We start from the raw sequence: 20643 nt of genomic DNA, 5'->3' as shown, positions 1-20643 counted from the left end.
GCGATCACTTTGGTGGCAGTGACAAGGACCAGATCTAAAATAAGCATCGATTAGTATAACCACTAACTTCCAACTGTTGGGTGGGGATGCATTCGTTCAAAATTCACACGCTTTCTTTTCTAATTCATTGATTATCCGTGCTTAATTATAGAACCGCATGCACGAGAGTCTGCATCTCTTCAACAGCATTTGTAACCATCGCTACTTCATCGCAACCTCCATCGTCCTCTTCCTCAACAAGAAGGACGTGTTCCAGGAAAAGATCAAGAAGACCCACCTGAGCATCTGTTTCCCAGACTATGACGGTTAGTCCAGAGTCAATTGGTCTCCGTGTGTTATATTACATTTCCCATTAAGTGAATAATAAACTACCAGGTTCATCAAGAGCTATACACAGCAGATCGAGGTATGGTGGCATAGTGGTTATGTTACTGCACTAATGATCCAGAGCCCTGGACTCATGATTCAGAGACACGAGTTCAAATCCCACCGCAGCGGGGGCAAGTTATATTTAGTTTATTGATCAAATCTGGAATGAATGACCATGAAACTATTGGATTGTCATTAAAAAGCCATCTGGTTCACTATTGTCCTTTAGGGAAGGAAATCTGCCACCCTTACCTGGTCTGGCCTAGATGTGACTCCAGACCCACAGCAATGTGGGTGACTTATAACTGCCACCGAGTTGTATCAAACCGCTACGAAAAACAATGCATGGACTGCAGCTGTTCAAGGCGGCAGCTTATAACCACCTTCTCAAGGACAATTAGGAATGGGCAATAAATGCTGGCCTTGCCAACGATGCCCATACAAGAACAAATTATTGTTGACTTATAAACTCCATCTTGCAAATTTACAAACTCCAGTCTGCTTTTAACTGGTTGTTCAACTGCAACATTGAGACAACACTTAATGTTAAGGGGGTGTCTCTAAGTTTTCCTACTTGAACTCGTATCATTATATGAACCTGCCCACAAAGCAAACATTTGGTCATAGCTATAATATATAAAAGATCTTAGTCTGCGCACACTTCCTGTCTACAGAAACATATTTCCTTCAGTGTTAAGTATCAATTGTGGCTTAGTGGGTAGCTGAGTCTGAAGTTTCAAGTGGGTTCAAGTCCTACTCCAGAGACTTGAGCACAAAATGGAGGCTGACACTCCAATGCAGTGCTGAGGGAGTGCTGCACTGCCAGAGGTGCCATCTTTTGGATGAGATGAGATGTTAAACCGAGACCCTGTCTGCCCTCTCAGGTGGACATAAAAGATCCCATGGCACTATTTTGAACATGAGCAGGAGGGTTTTTGCAGTTGTCCTGGCCAATATTTATCCTTCAACCAACATCACTAAAACAGATTATCTGATCACTATCACACACATTGCTGTTTGTGGGAGTTGGTTGCACGCAAATTGGCTGCCGCATTTCCTACATTACAAAAACACCAGAAACTACGTATGTAAACAAGCCTGTGACTCAACCTCCCGCTCATGATCTTGTAATATCTCAGTGTTGTGTCTCCCAGCTCCCCAGCCTGTACTGCAGAAGAGGATCGATGCTCCGACCAAGTTTCTGTAAGCTTTGCTATTTAACTAAACACAATATCAAATCAAATATTATATAAAAATAGGAACAGCGTGTCTGGCTTTAAAATGGGGACCGATTGACACCTGCACGCCTCTGACCTAGTTACAGTACAATACAGAATCTCTACTTCCTGCAGCTAATAGCTACCTACACATACCCATCAAAAGCCCTTTGACATGTCTCAAGTTTTTCTGGATAGTTAGCAGAGTTCAGTCTCCCCTTCTCCTTCCCCCTACCTCTCTCTCACACACATACACCTTTCCATTCCAAACCTTCACTTGAAGTTATAAGCAGCACTCTGACCAGCTGGATCCTGGCCATTCCAATTACAAAGTATATACAGCACAGAAACAGGCCATTCGGCCCAATGGGTCTATGCCAGTGTTTCTGCTCCACACAACCTCCTCCCACCCCACTTCATCTAACCCCATCAACATAACCTCCGATTCCTTTCTCCCTCATGTGCTGATCTAGCTTCCCCTTAAATGCACCTCTGCTAATCGCCTCAACCACTCCCTGTGGTCGCGAGTTCCACATTCGAACCACTCTCTGGGTAAAGAAGTTGCTCCTGAATTCCCTATTGCATTTATTAGTAACTATCTTATATTTATGACTCCTAGTTCCAGCCCCATCTGCAAGTGAAAATATCTTGCCGATATCTACCCTATCAAATCCTTTCAGAATCTTGAAGACCTCTATCAGGCCACCCCTCAATTTTCTCTTTTCTAGACAAAAGAGTCGGAGCCTGTCCAATCTTTCCTGATAGGTACAACCTCTCAGTTCTGGTATCATTATAGTGAATCTTTTTTGTACCTTCTCCAGTGCCTCTATATCCTCTTTATAATATGGAAACCAGAACTGTGCTCAGTACTCCAAGTGTGGTCTAACCAAATGTAGTTGAGGAATCACTGCTATATGCTTCCAACCTATGATAGGCTCCCAGTCAACCGCCTGTCTGAATGTCAGCCAGAATAAAACACTTGCCCCACCCCCTCCCAGTTTGAGTCTTGCTAACATCCGAACAAACAAGACAGCAATGGGCCAGTGAAGCCAGGATTTATCTTGGTCTGTGAATACACAACAGCATAGCGCGTTCGCCATCACTATTTAAGTGGAACTCTTAATTTTTTTTAAACCAAAATAGCTACAAAAGAAACCTGGTTATATTTAAAAGATATTTTTGTGATTTTTTTCTCCATTTCTGCTCACCTTGTCAAGTACCTTTTTGCTTTAAAAGCCAATGCTGATGATATCACGGGTGAATAGTCCTGGGTCAGTGGCTGAGTCCAGTGCTGTGATTGAGCCGAATTCCCACATGCAGGCACACAGCTTGCACATGCATTCTTGCACCCCCACAAGTGATGATGACTATTAGAAGGCCCATAGTTAATGCTAGGATTGCTGACAGCATTAACTCACATCCCACTTCCTATCATGCTTGGGGACTTCCCTGAACATATTGTGAAAAGGGCCAAGCCATGAGATGAAACTTAAACCTGCACTGGAGAGGAACATAGGAACGGGAGTCGGCCATTCAGCCCCTCCAATACAAAAGGGTGGAAGTTATCTTAGTTATATGAAGCCCTGTTTGGGCCCCATTTAGAGTGCAGTGTTTAATCTGAGCACTTCACCTCAGGAAGGATATATTGGCCTTGGAGGGGGTTCAGCACCAAAAATGTGGTACCTCCATTCAATTAGACCAGGGCTGATCTGTATCTTAACTCCATCTACTCACCTTGGTTCCGATCCCTGAATATTCTTTACTAACAATAATTTATCGATCTGAGTTTTTGAAATTTTCAAGTGACCTAATTTCAACAGCATTTTTGGGGGGTGGGGTGGGGGGGGGGGGGCGGGGAATGAGGTCCAGATTTCCACTACCCTTTGTTTGAAGTAATGCTTCCTGACCTCACCTCGTAACGGCCTGGCGCTAATTGCAAGGTTATGCCCCTTGCTCTGGATTCTACCCGCCATCTCCCCCCCCGCCGGACCTAGAGCTGGAAAGTGGGATTCGGCTGGATAGCCTCGTTGGTCGGCACGGACACGATGAGCCGAAATGTCCTCCTTCCATGCTGTAAATTTCTATGATTCTATGAATTAGATCTCCCTTAATCTTCTATACTCGAGGGAATGTAAACCGAATCTGTCCTCATAATTTAACCCATTTAGCCCCAGTATCATTCTGGTGAGTGTGCACTGAACCCCCTCCAAGGCCAATATATCCTTCCTGAGGTGAAGTGCTCAGATTAAACACAGCACTCTAAATGGGGTTCAAACAAAGCTTCATATAACTAAGATAACTTCCACCTTTTTGTATTCCAGCCCTATTGAGATAAAGGCCAGTATTCCAATAGCATTTAGATTTTTTGCACCTTGAGAAATTAACGCTCTTTGGGCAATAGAATTATTGATTATGTAATCATATATTTAATATCTCTGCACTGACAAATATACTAATTAAATGTTATTCATTACATTAAAACAAAGCAAAACTGAATATAGGAATAATTCGGCACTGATTCTTTGTGTCTGTTGCTCCCTCTGCCTGTATGTATATCTTTCTGCATTAGCTGTCAGTGGGTTGAGGTCCTACTCCAAGGACTCAGCACATAAATCTAGGCTGATGCTCCAGTGCAGCGTTGAGGGAGTGCTGCACTGTCGGAGGTGCTGCCTTTCAAATGTGGCGTTAAACCGAGGCCCCGTCTGCCCACTCAGGTGGATGTAAAAGATCCCATGGCACGATTTAGAAGAGCAGCAGGCGAGTTATCCCCGGTGTCCTGGCCAGTATTTATCCCTCAATCAACATAACAAAAACAGATTATCTGGTCATTATCACATTGCTGTTTGTGGGAGCTTGCTGTGCACAAGTTGGCTGCCGCGTTTCCCACATTACAACAGTGACTACACTCCAAAAGTACTTCATTGCTTTGTGATGTCCGGTGGTCTTGAAAGGCGCTATATAAATGCAAGACTTTTTTTTTCTTATCTCCCTCCAGTTCTCTCTCCCTTCTCTGCAGTCATCTCTCGCTGCCTCTATGTTTGCCTGGCCGTTCCTCGACTTGTCTCTTGCCATATCGCTCTCTCTCTACATTATTGCTTAAATTACCAGCTTTGTTCACTTCTAGAAATGAGGGCGAGGGTAGGTGGAACATGCTGTACTCTAAGGCTGATGATTAGAACTCGCCCTCGAGCACAATCAGAAAACAGACCCGAGGTGCCCCACCCCCAGCACTAGAGCCGATCAGACAGCTGATGAGTCCAAATATTTGTTTCAATAAAACGAGGTGCAATAAAATTCGTACTGTGACCGACAGTAATCCTTGTAAATGTGCTCTGTGTAAACACTGGCTATCCAAGGCACGCTGAACTATGAACCAAAGCATTTCCGGAGTAAGAATCCCATCAATTTTTTTTAAATTCCCATTTACTTTGATTTTTTTCCCTTCCTCTCCTGAAGGTTGCTACCTGCTGGGGCACAGAGCATTTCTATAGCACCTTTCACGACCTCAGATTGTCAAAAAGCCAATTAGCTACTTTTTGGAGTGTAGTCACTGTGGGAAACGCAGCAGCGAATTTGCACACAAGCAAGCTCCCATGAACAGCAATGTGATAATGACCGGCTTATTTTTTGTTTAATCTGATGTTGGTTGAGGGCTAAATATTGGCCAAGACACTGGGGATAACTCCCCTGCTCTTCTTTGAAATAGTGCCATGGGATATGTTACATTCACCTGAGAGAGCAGACGTCTGTTCAACGTCTCATCCGAAAGACAGATGTCTTTCACTCCAAGTTTATGCATAACCCGTGGCATTGAGTCTCCCCAGGCTACTTGATCATGAGCAGCATCACAACTAAGTACAGTACATCTCACCGTTCAGCCACTTTCTAGCAATGGGTTGTGGGACAGCAGGCAGCAGCTGAGCCCTGCCTAATTTCCCCCTCCCTAACTCAGCATTAGAGAGAGATCAGTTGCAGCACTCTCTTCCACCGCCCAAGTTGAGATCAGTTAACTCAGCACACATGAAGGACTGAAATCAGGACCTTCTTGGTGTGTGTAGCTCAGATACTCACTGCCTGGACCATCTGAGGTGTCAGAACAGTTTCCTTCCTTACCAGCTCATGTTAAATTAGCATTTCCAACTTTTCCGACACTTAAATCTGGACAAAAAATAGGATCAGGATAGGCATTGGGCAGGATCAAGATAGACATGAAAGAAGAAAGACTTGCATTTATAGAGTGCCTTTTACGATCACTGGGCGTCCCAAAGCGCTTTGCAGCCAATGAAGTACTTTTGAAGCATAGTCACTGTTGTAATGTGGGAAACGTGGCAGCCAATTTGTGCACAGCAAGCTCCCACAAACAGCAATGTGATATTGAACATATAATTTATTTTAGTGATGTTGATTGAGGGATAAATATTGGAATCTCCTTAACAGAGACTCTGTCTTCGGTTCGAGTGTCCTCGACACCATCACGCAGCATGCTACCCACCTCCATCGCAGCACAACCCCAGCCCAGCACGAGGTAGAAAAGGCCATCTGTCAGCTGAAGAATAACAAGGCAAATGGAGCAGATGGAATTCCCGCCGAAGCACTAAAGCATGGTGGAGAAGCAATATTGGCATGAATACATGACCTCATTTCTCTTATCTGGGAGGAGGAGAGCATGCCAGGAGATCTCAGGGACGCAGTAATCGTGACCATCTTCAAAAAAGTACGACTGCGCTAACTACAGAGGAATCTCCCTGCTGTTGGCCACAAGGAAAGTAATCGCAAGAATTATCCTCAATCGTCTTCTCCTTGTGGCTGAAGAGCTTCTCCCAGAGTCGCAAAGCTGATTAAGTCCACTAAGGGGCACAACGGACATGATCTTCACCACGCGACAACTACAAGAGAAATGCAGGGAACAGCACCAACCCTTGTACATGGCCTTCTTTGACCTCAAAGAGTCTTTTGACACTGTCAACTGCGAGGGATTATGGAGCATCCTCCTCCATTGTGGCTGCCCTCAAAGGTTTGTCACTATCCTCCGTCTGCTCTACAATGACATGCAAGCCGTGATCCTGACCAACAGATCCACCACAGACCCAATCCACGTCTGGACCGGGGTCAAGTAAGGCTGCATCATTGCACCAACCCTCTTTTTCGATCTTCCTTGCTGCAATGCTTCATCTCATCTTCAGCAAACTTCCGGCTAGAGTGGAGCTAAATTATAGAACAAATGGGAATCTGTTCAACCTCCACTGCCTCCAGGCCAGATCCAAGGTCATCCCACCCTCTGTCATCGAACTACAGTACACGACGGCACTTGCGTCTGCGCACACTTGGAGGCTGCACTCCAAACTATCATCAACACCTTCACTGAGGCATATGAGAGCATGGACCTTACGCTAAACATCCTTAAGACAAAAGTCCTCTACCAACCTGACCCCACCACACAGCACTGCCCCCGATTATCAAAGTTCACGACGAGGCCTTGGACAACGTGGACCATTTTCCATACCTCGGGAGGCTACGGTCAGTAAGAGCAGACATTGACGACAAGGTCCAACACCGCCTTCAGTGCGCCAGCGCAGTCTTCAGTCGTCTGAGGAGAAGAGTGTTTGAAGAACAGGACCTCAAACCCAGCACCAAGCTTACGGTCTACAGGCTATAGTGATATCCGCCTCTTATATGGCTCAGAGACATGGACTATATGCAGCAGACACCTCAAAACACTGGAGAAATACCACCAGCGCTGCCTGCACAAAATCCTGCAAATACATTGACAGGATAGACGCAGCAACATCAGTGTTCTCGCTCCGGCTAACATCCCCAGCATCCGGGAGGGGGGGGCGGGGGCAGTGCTGTGTGGTGGGGTCAGGTTGCAAGAGGACTTTTGTCTTCTGGATGTTTAGCGTAAGGTCCATGCTCTCGTATGCCTCAGTGAAGGTGTTGATGATGGCTTGCAGTGCGGCCTCCGAGTGTGCGCAGACACAAGCGTCGTCGTGTACTGTAGTTCGATGACAGAGGGTGGGATGACCTTGGATCTGGCCTGGAGGCAGTGGAGGTTGAATAGATTCCCATTTGTTCTATAATTTAGCTCCACTCCAGCCAGGAGTTTGCTGAGGATGAGATGAAGCATTGCAGCAAGGAACATCCTCACCACGCTTGACCAGCTCCGTTGGGCAGGCCACATCATCCACATGCCCGACACAAGACTCGCAAAGCAAGCGCTCTACGCAGAACTCCGACATGGCAAGCGAGCCCCAAGTGAGCAGAGGAAATGCTACAAGGACACCCTCAAAGCCTCCTTGATAAAGTGCAATATCCTCACCAACACCTGGGAATCCCTGGCCCACAACCGCCCAATGTGGAGAAAAAGCATGCAAGAGGGCGCTGAGCACCTCAAGTCCCATCGCCGAGAACATGCAGAAACCATGTGCAGACAGCGGAAGGAGCGTGCGTCAACCCAAGCTCCTCCACCCACCCACCCTTTTCTTCAACCACTGTCTGCCCCACCTGTGATAGAGACTGTAGGTCCCACATTGGACTCTTCAGTCACCTGAGAACTCACTTTCAGAGTGGAAGCAAGTCATCCTCGACTCTGAGGGATTGCCTATGATAATGATGATGAAATATTGGACAAGACACAGGGGATAACTCCCCTACTCATCTTCGAAATAGTGTCATGGGATCGTTTAAATCCTCCTGAGAGAGCAGATGGGGCCACGGTCTTCTCATCCAGAAGACGGCACCTCTGACAGCACAGCATTCCCTCAACACTGCATGGAGACGAGATCGGAGTCAGGCAGGATTGGGCCAGAGGGAGACCAGTTGGAGCGAGTGAGACAGGATCATACGTTGAGCGTTGATGTTTACTCTGCTAACAGAAATCAATTGGAACCCCTTACCGAAAAACACACCCATATCATAACTCAGAGGTAGGTGGGAGAAAGCACGTGTGTTTAAAAATATCAGACGGTGACATGTGCCACACTGCCTCCTGCCTGCCTGCCTCCCCCCCCCCCCCCACCACCCCCCACAAGCATGGCCCATTCAAATTTCTGCGCATGCGCGGTATCTACGATAGTGGCCTGCGCGGGACCTTACAGATGACTGTGTGGCCGCGCTGCTTAGCAGGAGCATTGATGTGCTGTGCGTTTCAGACATTTCTAGACATTCAACTCACAAGCCAGACTGGTTGATCTCAGACAGCTGATCCCACCTCAAAATGCACAGGGGAAAATTTTAAAGTTCCACGACATTAATGTGCCTTTATCCACCCCTTACAGGAAACAACTCACTGGAAGACGCTGGAGCTTACATTAAACTCCAGTTCCTGGAATTAAACATGAGAAGAGACGTGAAGGAGATCTATTCGCACATGACCTGTGCCACAGACACAGAGAACGTCAAGTTCGTGTTCGATGCAGTGACAGACATCATCATCAAGGAGAACTTGAAAGACTGCGGTCTGTTCTAAACCCATTCCAGCACTCCAAGGTACGGTTCATACCTGAACTATTTTATATAAAACCCTGGTCAGAGCAACGAGGGCAGTGGGAATAGTGCGGCTCAGAAACTGGCAGGACAAACACAGCTTGAAATTGTTTCATCGCACTGGGAATCTATCATTACCTTCTCTGCCACATTTCACTCAATTGGTTCTCAAGCTTTTTGGACTGGGCCCCACCAAAACATTCTCATAGCCTCCTGTCCCACTGGCTGCCAAAAATTACCTACACCAACAACAAATTGTATTTTTATAGCACCTTCAACATAGTAAAACATCCCAAGGTGCTTCACAGAAGTGTTATAATACAAAACAATAAATTTGACACCAAACCACACAAGAAATTATGGCAGATGACCAAAAGCTTGGTCAAAAAGGTAGGTTTTTAATATGTCCTGACTATACAGTACAAATGCATACGAGGCCCATACTTGAGAGAAGGTCACTCTGTGACCAGTAACCTTTATTAGCCAGCACTGAAGTGAAGGTGGTGGGTGGAGCTTCCCCTTTTATACCTGAAAGTCCAGGTTAGGAGTGTCTCCCACAAGTTCACCACCTAGTGGTCAATGTTCTCACGGTGTACAACTTAGGTCAGTTTATACATGGGTTACAATGACAGTTGAATACATGACATCACCTCCCCCCCCCCCCCCAAAGTCTTATTGGGATCACAGGTTAAGTCTCTCTGGCAGTTTATGCTCCCTTGCAGAGCACCTGAGTTGGGGCTCCAGCTGTTGGGCGCTGGCCTGAGTGTCTGCTGTTTGCGATGCCTCAGGCCTGTCCGGACTGCCCACAGTGACTGGGCTCTCCTCCACTTGGTTCCGGTGTTCGGTCACCTGTGGTGGAGTAAACTCGACGTCGTGTTCTTCCTCTGCTTCTTCTATGGGGTTGCTGAACCTCCTTTTTGTTTGATCCACGTGTTTGCGGCAGATTTGTCCATTGGTAAGTTTAACTACCAGAATCCTATTCCCCTCTTTAGCAATCACAGTGCCTGCGAGACATTTGGGCCCTGCAGTGTAGTTGAGGACAAAGACAGGGTCATTGACATCAATACATCGCGCCCTCGCATTCCTGTCATGGTAGTCACATTGTGACCGGCACCTGCTCTCAACAATTTCTTTCATGGTGGGGTGTATGAGGGATAACCTGGTTTTGAGCATCCTTTTCATTAGCAGCTCTGCGGGTGGAACCCCTGTGAGCGAGTGTGGTCGGGATCTATTGGCCAACAGGAGGCTTGATAAGCGGCTTTGTTGGGAACCCCCTTGGATTCTGAGCATCCCCTTTGACTATCTGCACTGCTCGTTCTGCCTGGCCGTTTGAGGCTGGCTTGAACGGTGCCGTTCTGACATGGTTGATACCATTTCCTGCCATGAAGTCCTGGAATTCAATGCTTGTAAAGCACGGGCCATTATAGCTGACCAGGACATCCGGTAGACCATGGGCGACGAACATTGCCCGTAGACTTTCTACCGTGGCAGAGGATGTGCTTGAATTGAGAATGTCACACTCGATCCATTTGGAGTAGGCGTCTATTACAACCAAAAACATTTTTCCCATGAAAGGACCTGCGTAGTCCACATGGATACGTGACCATGGCTTGGCGGGCCAGAAGCTAAGGGGGGCTTCCCTGGGCGCAATGCCCAGCTGGGCACACGTCTGCATCTATCCCTGGCCACCAAACGTGTGACCTGGCAATTGCCTTCATCATGACAATGCCCGGATGCTCATTGTCAAATTCTCTGATAAACACCTCTCTGCCCATCTGGTGCATTGGCTACTCGGTTTCCCCACAGTAGGCAATCGGCCTGAATCGAGAGTTCATCCTTGCGCCTGTGAAATGGTTTAAATTCCTCAGGGCATGCCCTGTACGTGGCTGCCCAGTCCCCATTCAGGACACATTTCTTGACTAAAGACAGTAGCGGGTCTCTATCTGTCCAGACTTTGATCTGACGGGCTGTCACGGGTGAGCCTTCGCTTTCGAAAGCTTCAACAACTATGACCATCTCAGCAGCATGCTCGGTTGCCCCCTCGGTGGTGGCTAGTGGGAGCCTGCTGAGTGCATCGGCGCAGTTTTCAGTGCGCGGTCTGTGCCGAATTCTATAGTCAGAGGCGGCTAACGTGAGTGCCCACCTCTGTATGCGGGCCGGCACATTTGCATTTATGGCCTTATTGTCGGCCAAAAGGGACGTTAAGGGTTTGTGATCTGTCTCCAGCTCAAATTTCCTGCCAAACAGGTACTGGTGCATTTTTTTAACTGCATATACACATGCAAGCGCTTCCTTTTCTACCATCCCGTAGCTCCTTTCTGCCTGTGACAGACTTCTGGAGGCATGAGTTACCGGCTGTAACTGACCCTCGGCATTAACATGCTGCAAAACACTCCCTATAGGACGACACATCGCACGTTAAAACAAGTTTCTTACATGGGTCATATAGCGTTAACAAATTGCATGCTCTATCAAAAGCCCTTTCCCTGGCTGTCCCCCCAGACCCATTCGCGACCTTTGCGTAGGAGCACGTGTAGCGGCTTTAACAGCGTGTTCAATTTGGGAAGAAAGTTACCAAAATAGTTCAAGAGCCCCAGGAGCGAACGCAGCTCCGTCGTGTTATGGGGTCTGAGTGCTCTCCGGATCGCTTCCATTTTGGACGCATTAGGTCTGATTCCATCTGCTGCTATCCTCATCCCCAGGAATTCTACCTCTGGAGCTAGGAAGACGCACTTCGCCTTTTCCAGTCGCAGACCTACCGGGTCCAGTCTGCGTAGCACCTCCTCCAGGTTGTGGAGGTGTTCGTCAGTATTGCAACCCGTGATGAGGATGTCGTCTTGAAAACCCACCGTCCTTGGAATCGACTTGGAGGGTTTCCATGTTTCGTTGAAAGATCGCAGCAGCCGAGCGAATCCCGAACGGACATCTGTTGCACTCGAACAACCCCTTGTGTATTGTGATGGTGGTCAGCTTCTTCGACTCACTCGCCAGCTCCTGGGTCATGTAAGCTGAGGTCAGGTCCAATTTTGAAAAAAGTTTGCCACCGGATAGCGTTGCAAAGAGGTCCTCCGCTCTCGGTAGCGGGTACTGGTCTTAGAGTGACACCCGATTGATGGTGTCATTGTAATCACCACATATCTTGACCGACCAATCCACCTTGAGCACCGGCACGATCGTGCTCGCCCAGTCACTAAATTCGACTGGCGAGATGATGCCTTCCCTCAGCAGGTGGTCCAATTCGCATTCTATCTTTTCCCGCATCACGTACAGCACCTCTCTGGCCTTGTGGTGTACTGGCCTGGCGTCTGGGTTTATGTGAATCACTACCTTGGTCCCCATGAAAGTGCCAATGCCGGGTTGAAATAATGAGTCAAATTTGTCCAGGACCTGTGAGCATGATATTCGCTCCAAAGAAATTGCATTGACATCGCCCCTTTTCCAGTTCATGACAGCAAGCCAACTCCTCCCCAGTAGTGCGGGACCCATCCCCTGGGACAATCCAGAGTGGCAACCTGTTCTCCGAATCTTTGTGGGTCACAACTACTGTGGCGCTGCCTAGCACCGGAATGATTTCCTTTGTATATGTCCGTAGCTGTGCCAAAATCGGCACTAATTTTGGCCTCCCGGCCTTGGACGTCTACAACTTGTTGAACTGTTTGATACTCATCAGGGACTGGCTGGCCCCAGTGTCTAGCTCCATTAATACTGGGATGCCATTGAGGAGCACTTTCATCCTTATCGGTGGCGCCCTGGTATATGAACTGTATATGTGCTCCAGCAATTTCCCCTAGTGTCCATTTGGCCTCTTACGGCTTACATCGGGCCCGTCCTCCTCGTACATCAACCTGGCTGCAGGCTTCCTGCACAAACGCGCCAAGTGACCGCTGACGTTGCAGTTTCTGCAGGTATATTGCCGATACCTGCAAGCTCTGGCTGTGTGTTTGCCTCCACACCTCCAACATGAGCCATTGTTGGAAACAAAAGGTCCATTACCAGTCGATCGTCTGACTGTCTCTGTAACTGTCCTTAAGCGCACCATTGACAGGTGTTGATGGCCCCATTACTGGCCGCATCGTCCCTTGCAATGGCATGAATCGCCGTTCAGCTAGCCATTGTCTCTGTTGAATTCCGCCTTTGGGTTCGACTACATGCTCGGGCATGTCCGATTGCCTGTCTGCCTGGAGAACTGTGTGCCGCGTTAACAATGTGGACTCCCTGTCCATTTGCTGCATTTAAACTAAGATTTTTGTCAAACATCATTCTGGTCTCTTCCTCTCCCGAGATAAATGTCTGGGCCATCAAAGCCGCCGTTTCCAGGGTCAAGTCTTTGGTCTCAATCAGCTTCCTGAAAACCCCAGTGTGCCCAATGCTTTCAACAAAAAAGTCTCGCAGCATCTCCACTCTGCATGCATCTGGAAACTTACATAGGCTCGCCAGTCGCCGGAGGTCTGCCACGAAGTCTGGAACGCTTTGTCCTTCTCGACGCCGGTGCGTGTAAAACCTGTGTCTCGCCATGTGCATGCTGCTCGCCGGTTTAAAGTGTTCGCCGATCAACTTACTGAGCTCTTCAAAAGTCTTGTCCGCCGGCTTCTCTGGCGCTAGAAGGACCTTCATCAGGGAGTACGTCCTGGATCCACAAACCGTCAGATGAGCCCTGCGTTTGTCGGCCGAATCCTGTCCCAGGCATTCCTTTGTGACGAAACTTTCCCAATAAAATCGTCCCAATCATCACCAACACAGTACCTCTCATCTGTGCTGCTGCTAGTGGCCATGCTAGTGTGGTTTAAATCCCAGTTTCTCATTGCCAATATTTCCTTACTATACAGTATAAATGCACACAAGGCCCATACTTGAGAGAAGGTCACTCTGTGACCAGTAACCTTTATTAGCCAGCACTGAAGTGAAGGTGGTGGGTGGAGCTTCCCCTTTTATACCTGAAAGTCCAGGTTAGGAGTGTCTCCCACAAGATCACCACCTAGTGATCAATGTTCTCACGGTGTACAACTTAGGTCAGTTTATACATGGGTTACAATGAAAGTTGAATACATGACAGTTTTAAGGAGTGTCTTAAAGGAGGAAAGAGAGGTAGAGGGTTGGAGAGGTTTAGGCAGGGAGTTCCAGAGCTTGGGGCCGAGGCAACAGAAGGCACGGCCCCCAATGATTGAGCATCCCTGATTATAACTGCTCAAGGGCAGAATTAGAGGAGCGCAGACATCTTGGGGGCTTGTAGGGCTGGAGGAGATTCCAGAGATAGGGAGGGGCGAGGCCATGGAGGAATTTGTAAACAAAGATGAGAATTTTGAAATCAAGGTATTGCTTAACCGGGAGCCAACCTACCTGCAAAGCCCACATCATCTCACTCTACTCCTTTACTCTCCCTCTCTCGTTTGTTTGTACAGTATAACATTTACATCCCCTTTTCCCTCCATTAGTTGCGTTGTTCCATTGGGAGGCTGTGGAGGTTGGAGAAATAGCCAACAGATTGGGAGACTGAGGCAGAAGTCAGATCAGATCAGGATTTGGGCACGAGTCAGGGGAAAACTGGGAAGCAGTGACAGATGGGAAATAGAGTGTGCAGGGCATGAGATTCAGAGTGGAATAGTGCCATTGCCACGCCCCACTGGGGCAGGCCAACTACCCCATCAGGCTGCATTCCACACTTAACTGGGGGTCCTTGTGCATGAATCCCAAAAAGTTAGTTTGCAGGTGCAGCAGGTGTTGGCCTTCATTGCGAGAGGGATGGAGTACAAAGGCAGAGAGGTCCTGCTGCAACTGTACAGGGTATTGGTGAGGCCGCACCTGGAGTACTGCGTGCAGTTTTGGTCACCTTACTTAAGGAAGGATATACTAGCTTTGGAGCGGGTACAGAGACGATTCACTAGGCTGATTCCAGAGATGAGGGGGTTACCTTATGATGATAGATTGAGTAGACTGGGTCTTTACTCGTTGGAGTTCATAGAAACATTTAAAATAATGAAAGCGATAGACAAGATAGAGGCAGAGAGGTTGTTTCCACTGGTCGGGGAGACTAGAACTAGGGGGTACAGCCTCAAAATACGGGGGAGCCAATTTAAAACCGAGTTGAGAAGGAATTTCTTCTCCCAGAGGGTTGTGAATCTGTGGAATTCTCTGCCCAAGGAAGCAGTTGAGGCTAGCTCATTGAATGTATTCAAGTCACAGATAGATAGATTTTTAACCAATAAGGGAATTAAGAGTTATGGGGAGTGGGCAGGTAAGTGGAGCTGAGTCCACGGCCAGATCAGCCATGAACTTATTGAATGGCGGAGCAGGCTCGAGGGGCTAGATGGCCTACTCCTGTTCCTAATTCTTATGTTCTTATGTTTACTGTGTGGCATGTCCTCCAGGTCACCATTTCCCCACAGCTCCTGTTGCACTCACTCTCTGGTGCCCTGCACTCTCTTTTCACAGTTCCTCAAAGCCCTATTATGGTGCCGTGCACCATCTCTCCACAGTCCCGCCCTGTTCTGTACCATCTCTCCTTAGCCCCTAGTGTCCTGCATTATCTTCCTCGATAACATCTCAGGATATTTGACTTGCTCAGCTGCAAGAGGAATTTAGACAGTCAATTACTGGACGCTCCTTTCTCCTATGCACATTTCCTGAACCAAAACAAGCAAAACTCAATTTGCAGTCATCCCCTCAAGAGTATTTGAGCCTTATAATACACTCAGTCACTATGCTCTCTAATCGACATTCAAACATCTCTTGAAAGCATTCTCCTCCAGCCCTCGGGGGCCGACGTAGCACAGTCCTTTCCTCAAGGCAAGCCTTTACAAAGAATGGTGCTTCCCTCCAGCTTTAGGGCAGAGGGATGATTACACTTCCTCAGTCCCACGGCCTAGAGGTCTTCTCCGGCCTACACAGCAAGGCATTCACCTCGAATGTATTTGCTACATGGGTTCTTTGCTTAAGAATTCATAGCAACACATTGCTATTAAGAACTAGTTGGTTTATTAGCAAATGTTTAACAAATCACACTACACATTACCAGTTCATCCACTAGGCTCACAACCACCTGCCTCGTCATGGATCCCCGAACCCAACTGGCTGGGGTTTTATTGAGTCGTGGACATCACGTGACTGGCTGAACCACTCCCAACTCAATAGCTCCACCAATCTGAGAGCATACTCATGCCCAGGGCCTACACACAGCAGATTTCTCATCTCCCCATCATCATCATCATCATAGGCAGTCCCTCAAAATCGAGGAAGACTTGCTTCCATTCTAAAAGTGAGTTCTCAGGTGACTGTCCAGTCCAATAAAAGAATTACAGTCTCTGTCACAGGTGGGACAGACAGTCGTTGAAGGAAAGGGTGGGTGTAGGAGTTCCGAATAGAGCGCTTGCTTTTGGAGTCTCATGTTGGGCATGCCTGCGATGTGGCCCACCCACTGTAGTCAGTGCTTCGATGCTGGGGATGTTGGCCTGATCGAGAACACTGACGTTGGTGCATCTATCCTCCAGTGGATTTGTAGGATCTTGCGGAGGCAACATTGGTGGTATTTCTCCAGCACTTTGAGGTGCCTACTGAGGAGCGATGCACTCTCTCCAGGCCTCAGGCTCGCTCTCTGTCTGAGATACTCTCTAATTCCAGTACCAGAGTGCGTGCAGGATTCCACAGTTTACTTTTTAATCTATTCAGCCTTATGAAACTTTCCCTTTCTGCCGTTAGCCAAGGTTGTTTCTTGGTTGAATACTGTCATTATGTTTGCTGGATTTGCCGTTCTGTCAATTACTAGTAAAAAGGGCATTTAGTAACATCATGACAACGGACAGGATATACTGAGTAAGACCATGGTTCAGGAAATGTGAATCAGTTATTCCAGGCCACATTCTCAGACCAGTTTATTACCGCTATATGCAACAAACCAAGTCATCGTCAACACTGGAGTTTTCAATAGGGCCATTGTACCACCAATATCCAAGATCAGCAGTTCCCATTCATTGCACTGCCAGGAAGTGCCGAAGAGGCAGACTCAACATGGTATACTCTATCCGAGTTCAGATATTTACCGGCCTGTTTCAGGACCTTCTGCTTTGTTTAGTTAAGCAGCGATAAATGTGTCAGTGACCTCACCTGAATGGGACTTTCCCCAACCAGGAAACCCCATATGCTGGCTCCTCAGCAGAAATCTTCTTTCCCATCACTATTTCCTGCCCACCAAGGGGGCTACTGGACCGGGTGTTGCCTATCACACCAAAATGTCCGAGATCACAAACTCTGTGGAGCAGAAGATTGAAATAATGTCCCACCATTCTGCAATGCTGCTCATGAATCTGCAACCATCTTTCTTGATGAACCTCCTCCATTTTGTTACCTCCAGACTGGACTATTCCAAGTCTCTCCTCGCCAGCCTTCCACCCTCCATAAATTTGAGCTTGTCCAAAACTCTGCTGCCCGTGTCCTAACTCGCACCAAGTCCCAATCACCCATCACCCCTGTGCTCACTGACCTACATTGGCTCCCGGTCCGGCAACGCCTCAATTTTAAAATTCTCATCCTTGTATTCAAATCCCAGCACAGCTTCGCCCCTCCCTACTTCTGTAACCTCCTCCAGCCCGACAACCCTCCGAGATCTCTGTGCTCCTCCAATTCTGGCCTCTCGCGCATCCTCAATTGTCAGCACTTCATTGTTTTCGTGCCATCAGCTGACTGGGCCCAAATCCTGGAAATCCCTTGCAAACCTCTCCGCCTCTCCCTCCTTTAAGACGCTCCTTAAAACCTACTTCTTTGGCCAAACTTTAGGTCACCGGTCCTAATATCTCATGTGGCTTGGTGCCAAATTTTGTTTGATAACAGTCCTGTGAAGGGCCTTGGGATGTTCTACGTTAAAGGCGTATGGTTTAGTACTAAACCAATGATTCATTTACCCACCTCATCATCGAGATTTCCCTTCAGCACATCGTTAATGACTGAATTGCTTTACTGTCTTATAATCTCTTTTTTTGTCTTTTTCCCCAGGAGCTCTCATTACTGTAATAAAACTACCCATGAATTTCATCCCACAGCAATTGAATCCAGAGAGGCCCTGAGAACCTGGTCTGCAGAAGACATTCCAATCTGTTTGTTGTCATTGGCTCAGAGTTAGATGAGGACAGGGGCGGTTCCATCAAAAAGACAGTTTGACTTTCCTATAATGATCCAATCAACCCAGCTGATTATCCTGCTGAAGGCCAAGATGTACTTTTAACCAAAATTGCTTTGCTACGATAACATCGATACAACGGAACCCATCAACTAAACATCCATGTTAGCTGGAATGGAGAATTGTCTTAGTCTCCTCCACAATTATTTGCGTTGGGTATAAGTCGTAGCACTGTTTCCGTGTATTAGCATTAGCAAACAAGAGATCTGTAATGGGAGCTATTGTACGAAATATACAACTTGGTTTAGTTTATGCTATGAGTTATTAAATCCATACAAATGCAATACAGTACAACAATGCAATACAGTAAATATAACTCAATCCATATAGTAGTGAGCTGTGAGAACTATAGGGGGTGCTATTATAGAAAAGACACCGATCAATCAATACTGTAGTGAGCTGTGAGACCTATAGGGGGTGCTATTATAGAAAAGACACCGATCAATCAATACTGTAGTGAGCTGTGAGACCTATAGGGGGTGCTATTATAGAAAAGACACCGATCAATCAATACTGTAGTGAAGTGTGAGACCTATAGGGGGTACTTCTAGATGCACACGTTTAAAAAAATCCATGCACAGGCATCTTCTGCCCTTCAATATGTAGTTCGGGACCTGGAATGTCAGGTCCTTCATTGAAACACCTGTGAACTCATCCCTTTTTAGTGTGGAAGCAAGTCATCCTTGATACGAGGGACCGCCTAAGAACAAGAGATGATGTACAGCTTCATCAATAGTGTAGTACATCAAGCCACCGTAGAGGGAGCATCTACAGGAAAGGTCCAGCTCAGTGATCAGTGTAGTGAATGCTAATGACCTGTAGAGGAAGCTCTACAGAATATCAACAGCTTAATTGGTGGCGTGGTAAACTCAAGAGTATCTGGGAGTCCTTTCAGGAAAAGCACAGCTGTAGTGAGCTGTAAGACCTGTAGAGGGTGCTCTTGCAAGAAATAAACAGCTCAGTCGATCCCATTGAGTAGTTTGGAGTAAAATGGCTGCCAGATAAGTGCTGAAAAAGATTCTCCCACTTTTGTGTAAACTCAATAAAAGACCAGCAAAAACCTTAACACCTGTGGAATAATCATTCAAACTGACATCTGACACCTGCAGCTTTCAAGGCAGCATGAATATTGGTTATTTTATGTATTCGTTTTCTAATCTGTGAATAGAAATTTACACAAGCACTGGCTTGCGTGACACCTTCACCTGACAGTAAAGATCATCAGTCTTTACATTCAACACAATCAAACTCACAATGGATTTTAGATTCTATTTAATTGTCGTACTTAAAAATCCAAGTAATTCAATCAAGAGACCAGATTTTGCAAATAACAGACCAATAGCTAGTCATAGTTGAGGGTTATTTGCTTCGGTTAGCAAGTGTGGGATGGAGAATTCCTAACAGGATCCTCTTTTTGTGCTAGCTTGTTCTTTAGACGAATTCATCTAGAGTCGAATACATTGCTCTGATTGCTACTTCAAGAGGAAGTGAGCTTTTCCCTAGCATGACTAACGCAGGATGCCCAAACCAGTGGCGGAAGAACTGCGTCTAAATATACACATGCTGTATTTGTTAAGGGGGATGAGCGAATACTATTACCATCACTATTTCAAACATACTCTAACTGGTCGCGCCAACATGATTTGTGCATTTTTGTCAGCTCCTGATGTGTTTTTACCCATATGTGGCCCTATACATCTTGGCCCAGAACAGTGCTCACCATTTATTACCCCTTTGAAACTGACTGCAACGTCAGGATTTATCACATGCGTAACCCAACGTGGAAATCCTGAAGTTGGGGTCAGTCATTCACTCTCCGACACTGGCTGTGCTCACCCTCCGGCAATCAGCGAAATCAGAGAATCTGACGAAAATTTCAGCTCTTCCGCAGGAGGAGGAGACAGATTCAAATAGTGGCTTTCAAAAGGGAACTGGATAAGTACCTGAAGGAAAAGAAATTGCAGGGCTACGGGGAAAGGGCGGGTAAGTGGGACTAGCTGAATTGCTCTTGGAGAGCCGGCACGGACTCAACGGGCCGAAACAGATTACACCGCTTTGGGTACTGTTGAGGGGGATGACTCATCAGGGGAGGGCAGCAGCAGCCAAGTTCATGGCACCGTGGCTGGCTCTGCTGCACAGGAGGGCAAGAAAAAGAGTGGGAGAGCGATAGTGATAGGGGATTCAATTGTGAGGGGAATAGATAGGCGTTTCTGCGGCCGCAACCGAGACTCCAGGATGGTATGTTGCCTCCCTGGTGCAAGGGTCAAGGATGTCTCGGAGCGGGTGCAGGACATTCTGAAATGGGAGGGAGAACAGCCAGTTGTCGTGGTGCACATTGGTACCAACGACATAGGCAAAAAAAGGGATGAGGTCCTACGAAACGAATTTAAGGAGCTAGGAGCTAAATTA

At 47.2% G+C, this 20643-nt stretch overlaps 1 protein-coding gene across 1 annotated transcript in view; it reads left to right on the top strand.

Moving 5' to 3' along the window:
* Window positions 1-9051, top strand: part of LOC139276924 (guanine nucleotide-binding protein G(t) subunit alpha-1) — a 70054-nt gene extending 61003 nt beyond the window's left edge. The window contains exons 7-8 of the mRNA XM_070894921.1: window positions 152-305; window positions 8861-9051. Of these exons, the coding sequence (XP_070751022.1) occupies window positions 152-305; window positions 8861-9051 (345 nt within the window). The remainder of the gene's footprint in view (window positions 1-151; window positions 306-8860) is intronic.
* Window positions 9052-20643: the final 11592 nt, after the last annotated feature.

The sequence above is a fragment of the Pristiophorus japonicus genome, chromosome 12, assembly GCF_044704955.1.
Source record: "Pristiophorus japonicus isolate sPriJap1 chromosome 12, sPriJap1.hap1, whole genome shotgun sequence".
Classification (NCBI taxonomy): domain Eukaryota; kingdom Metazoa; phylum Chordata; class Chondrichthyes; family Pristiophoridae; genus Pristiophorus; species Pristiophorus japonicus.
Note: the sequence above shows the minus strand (reverse complement) of the source record. Positions and strands in the feature narration are given on the sequence as shown.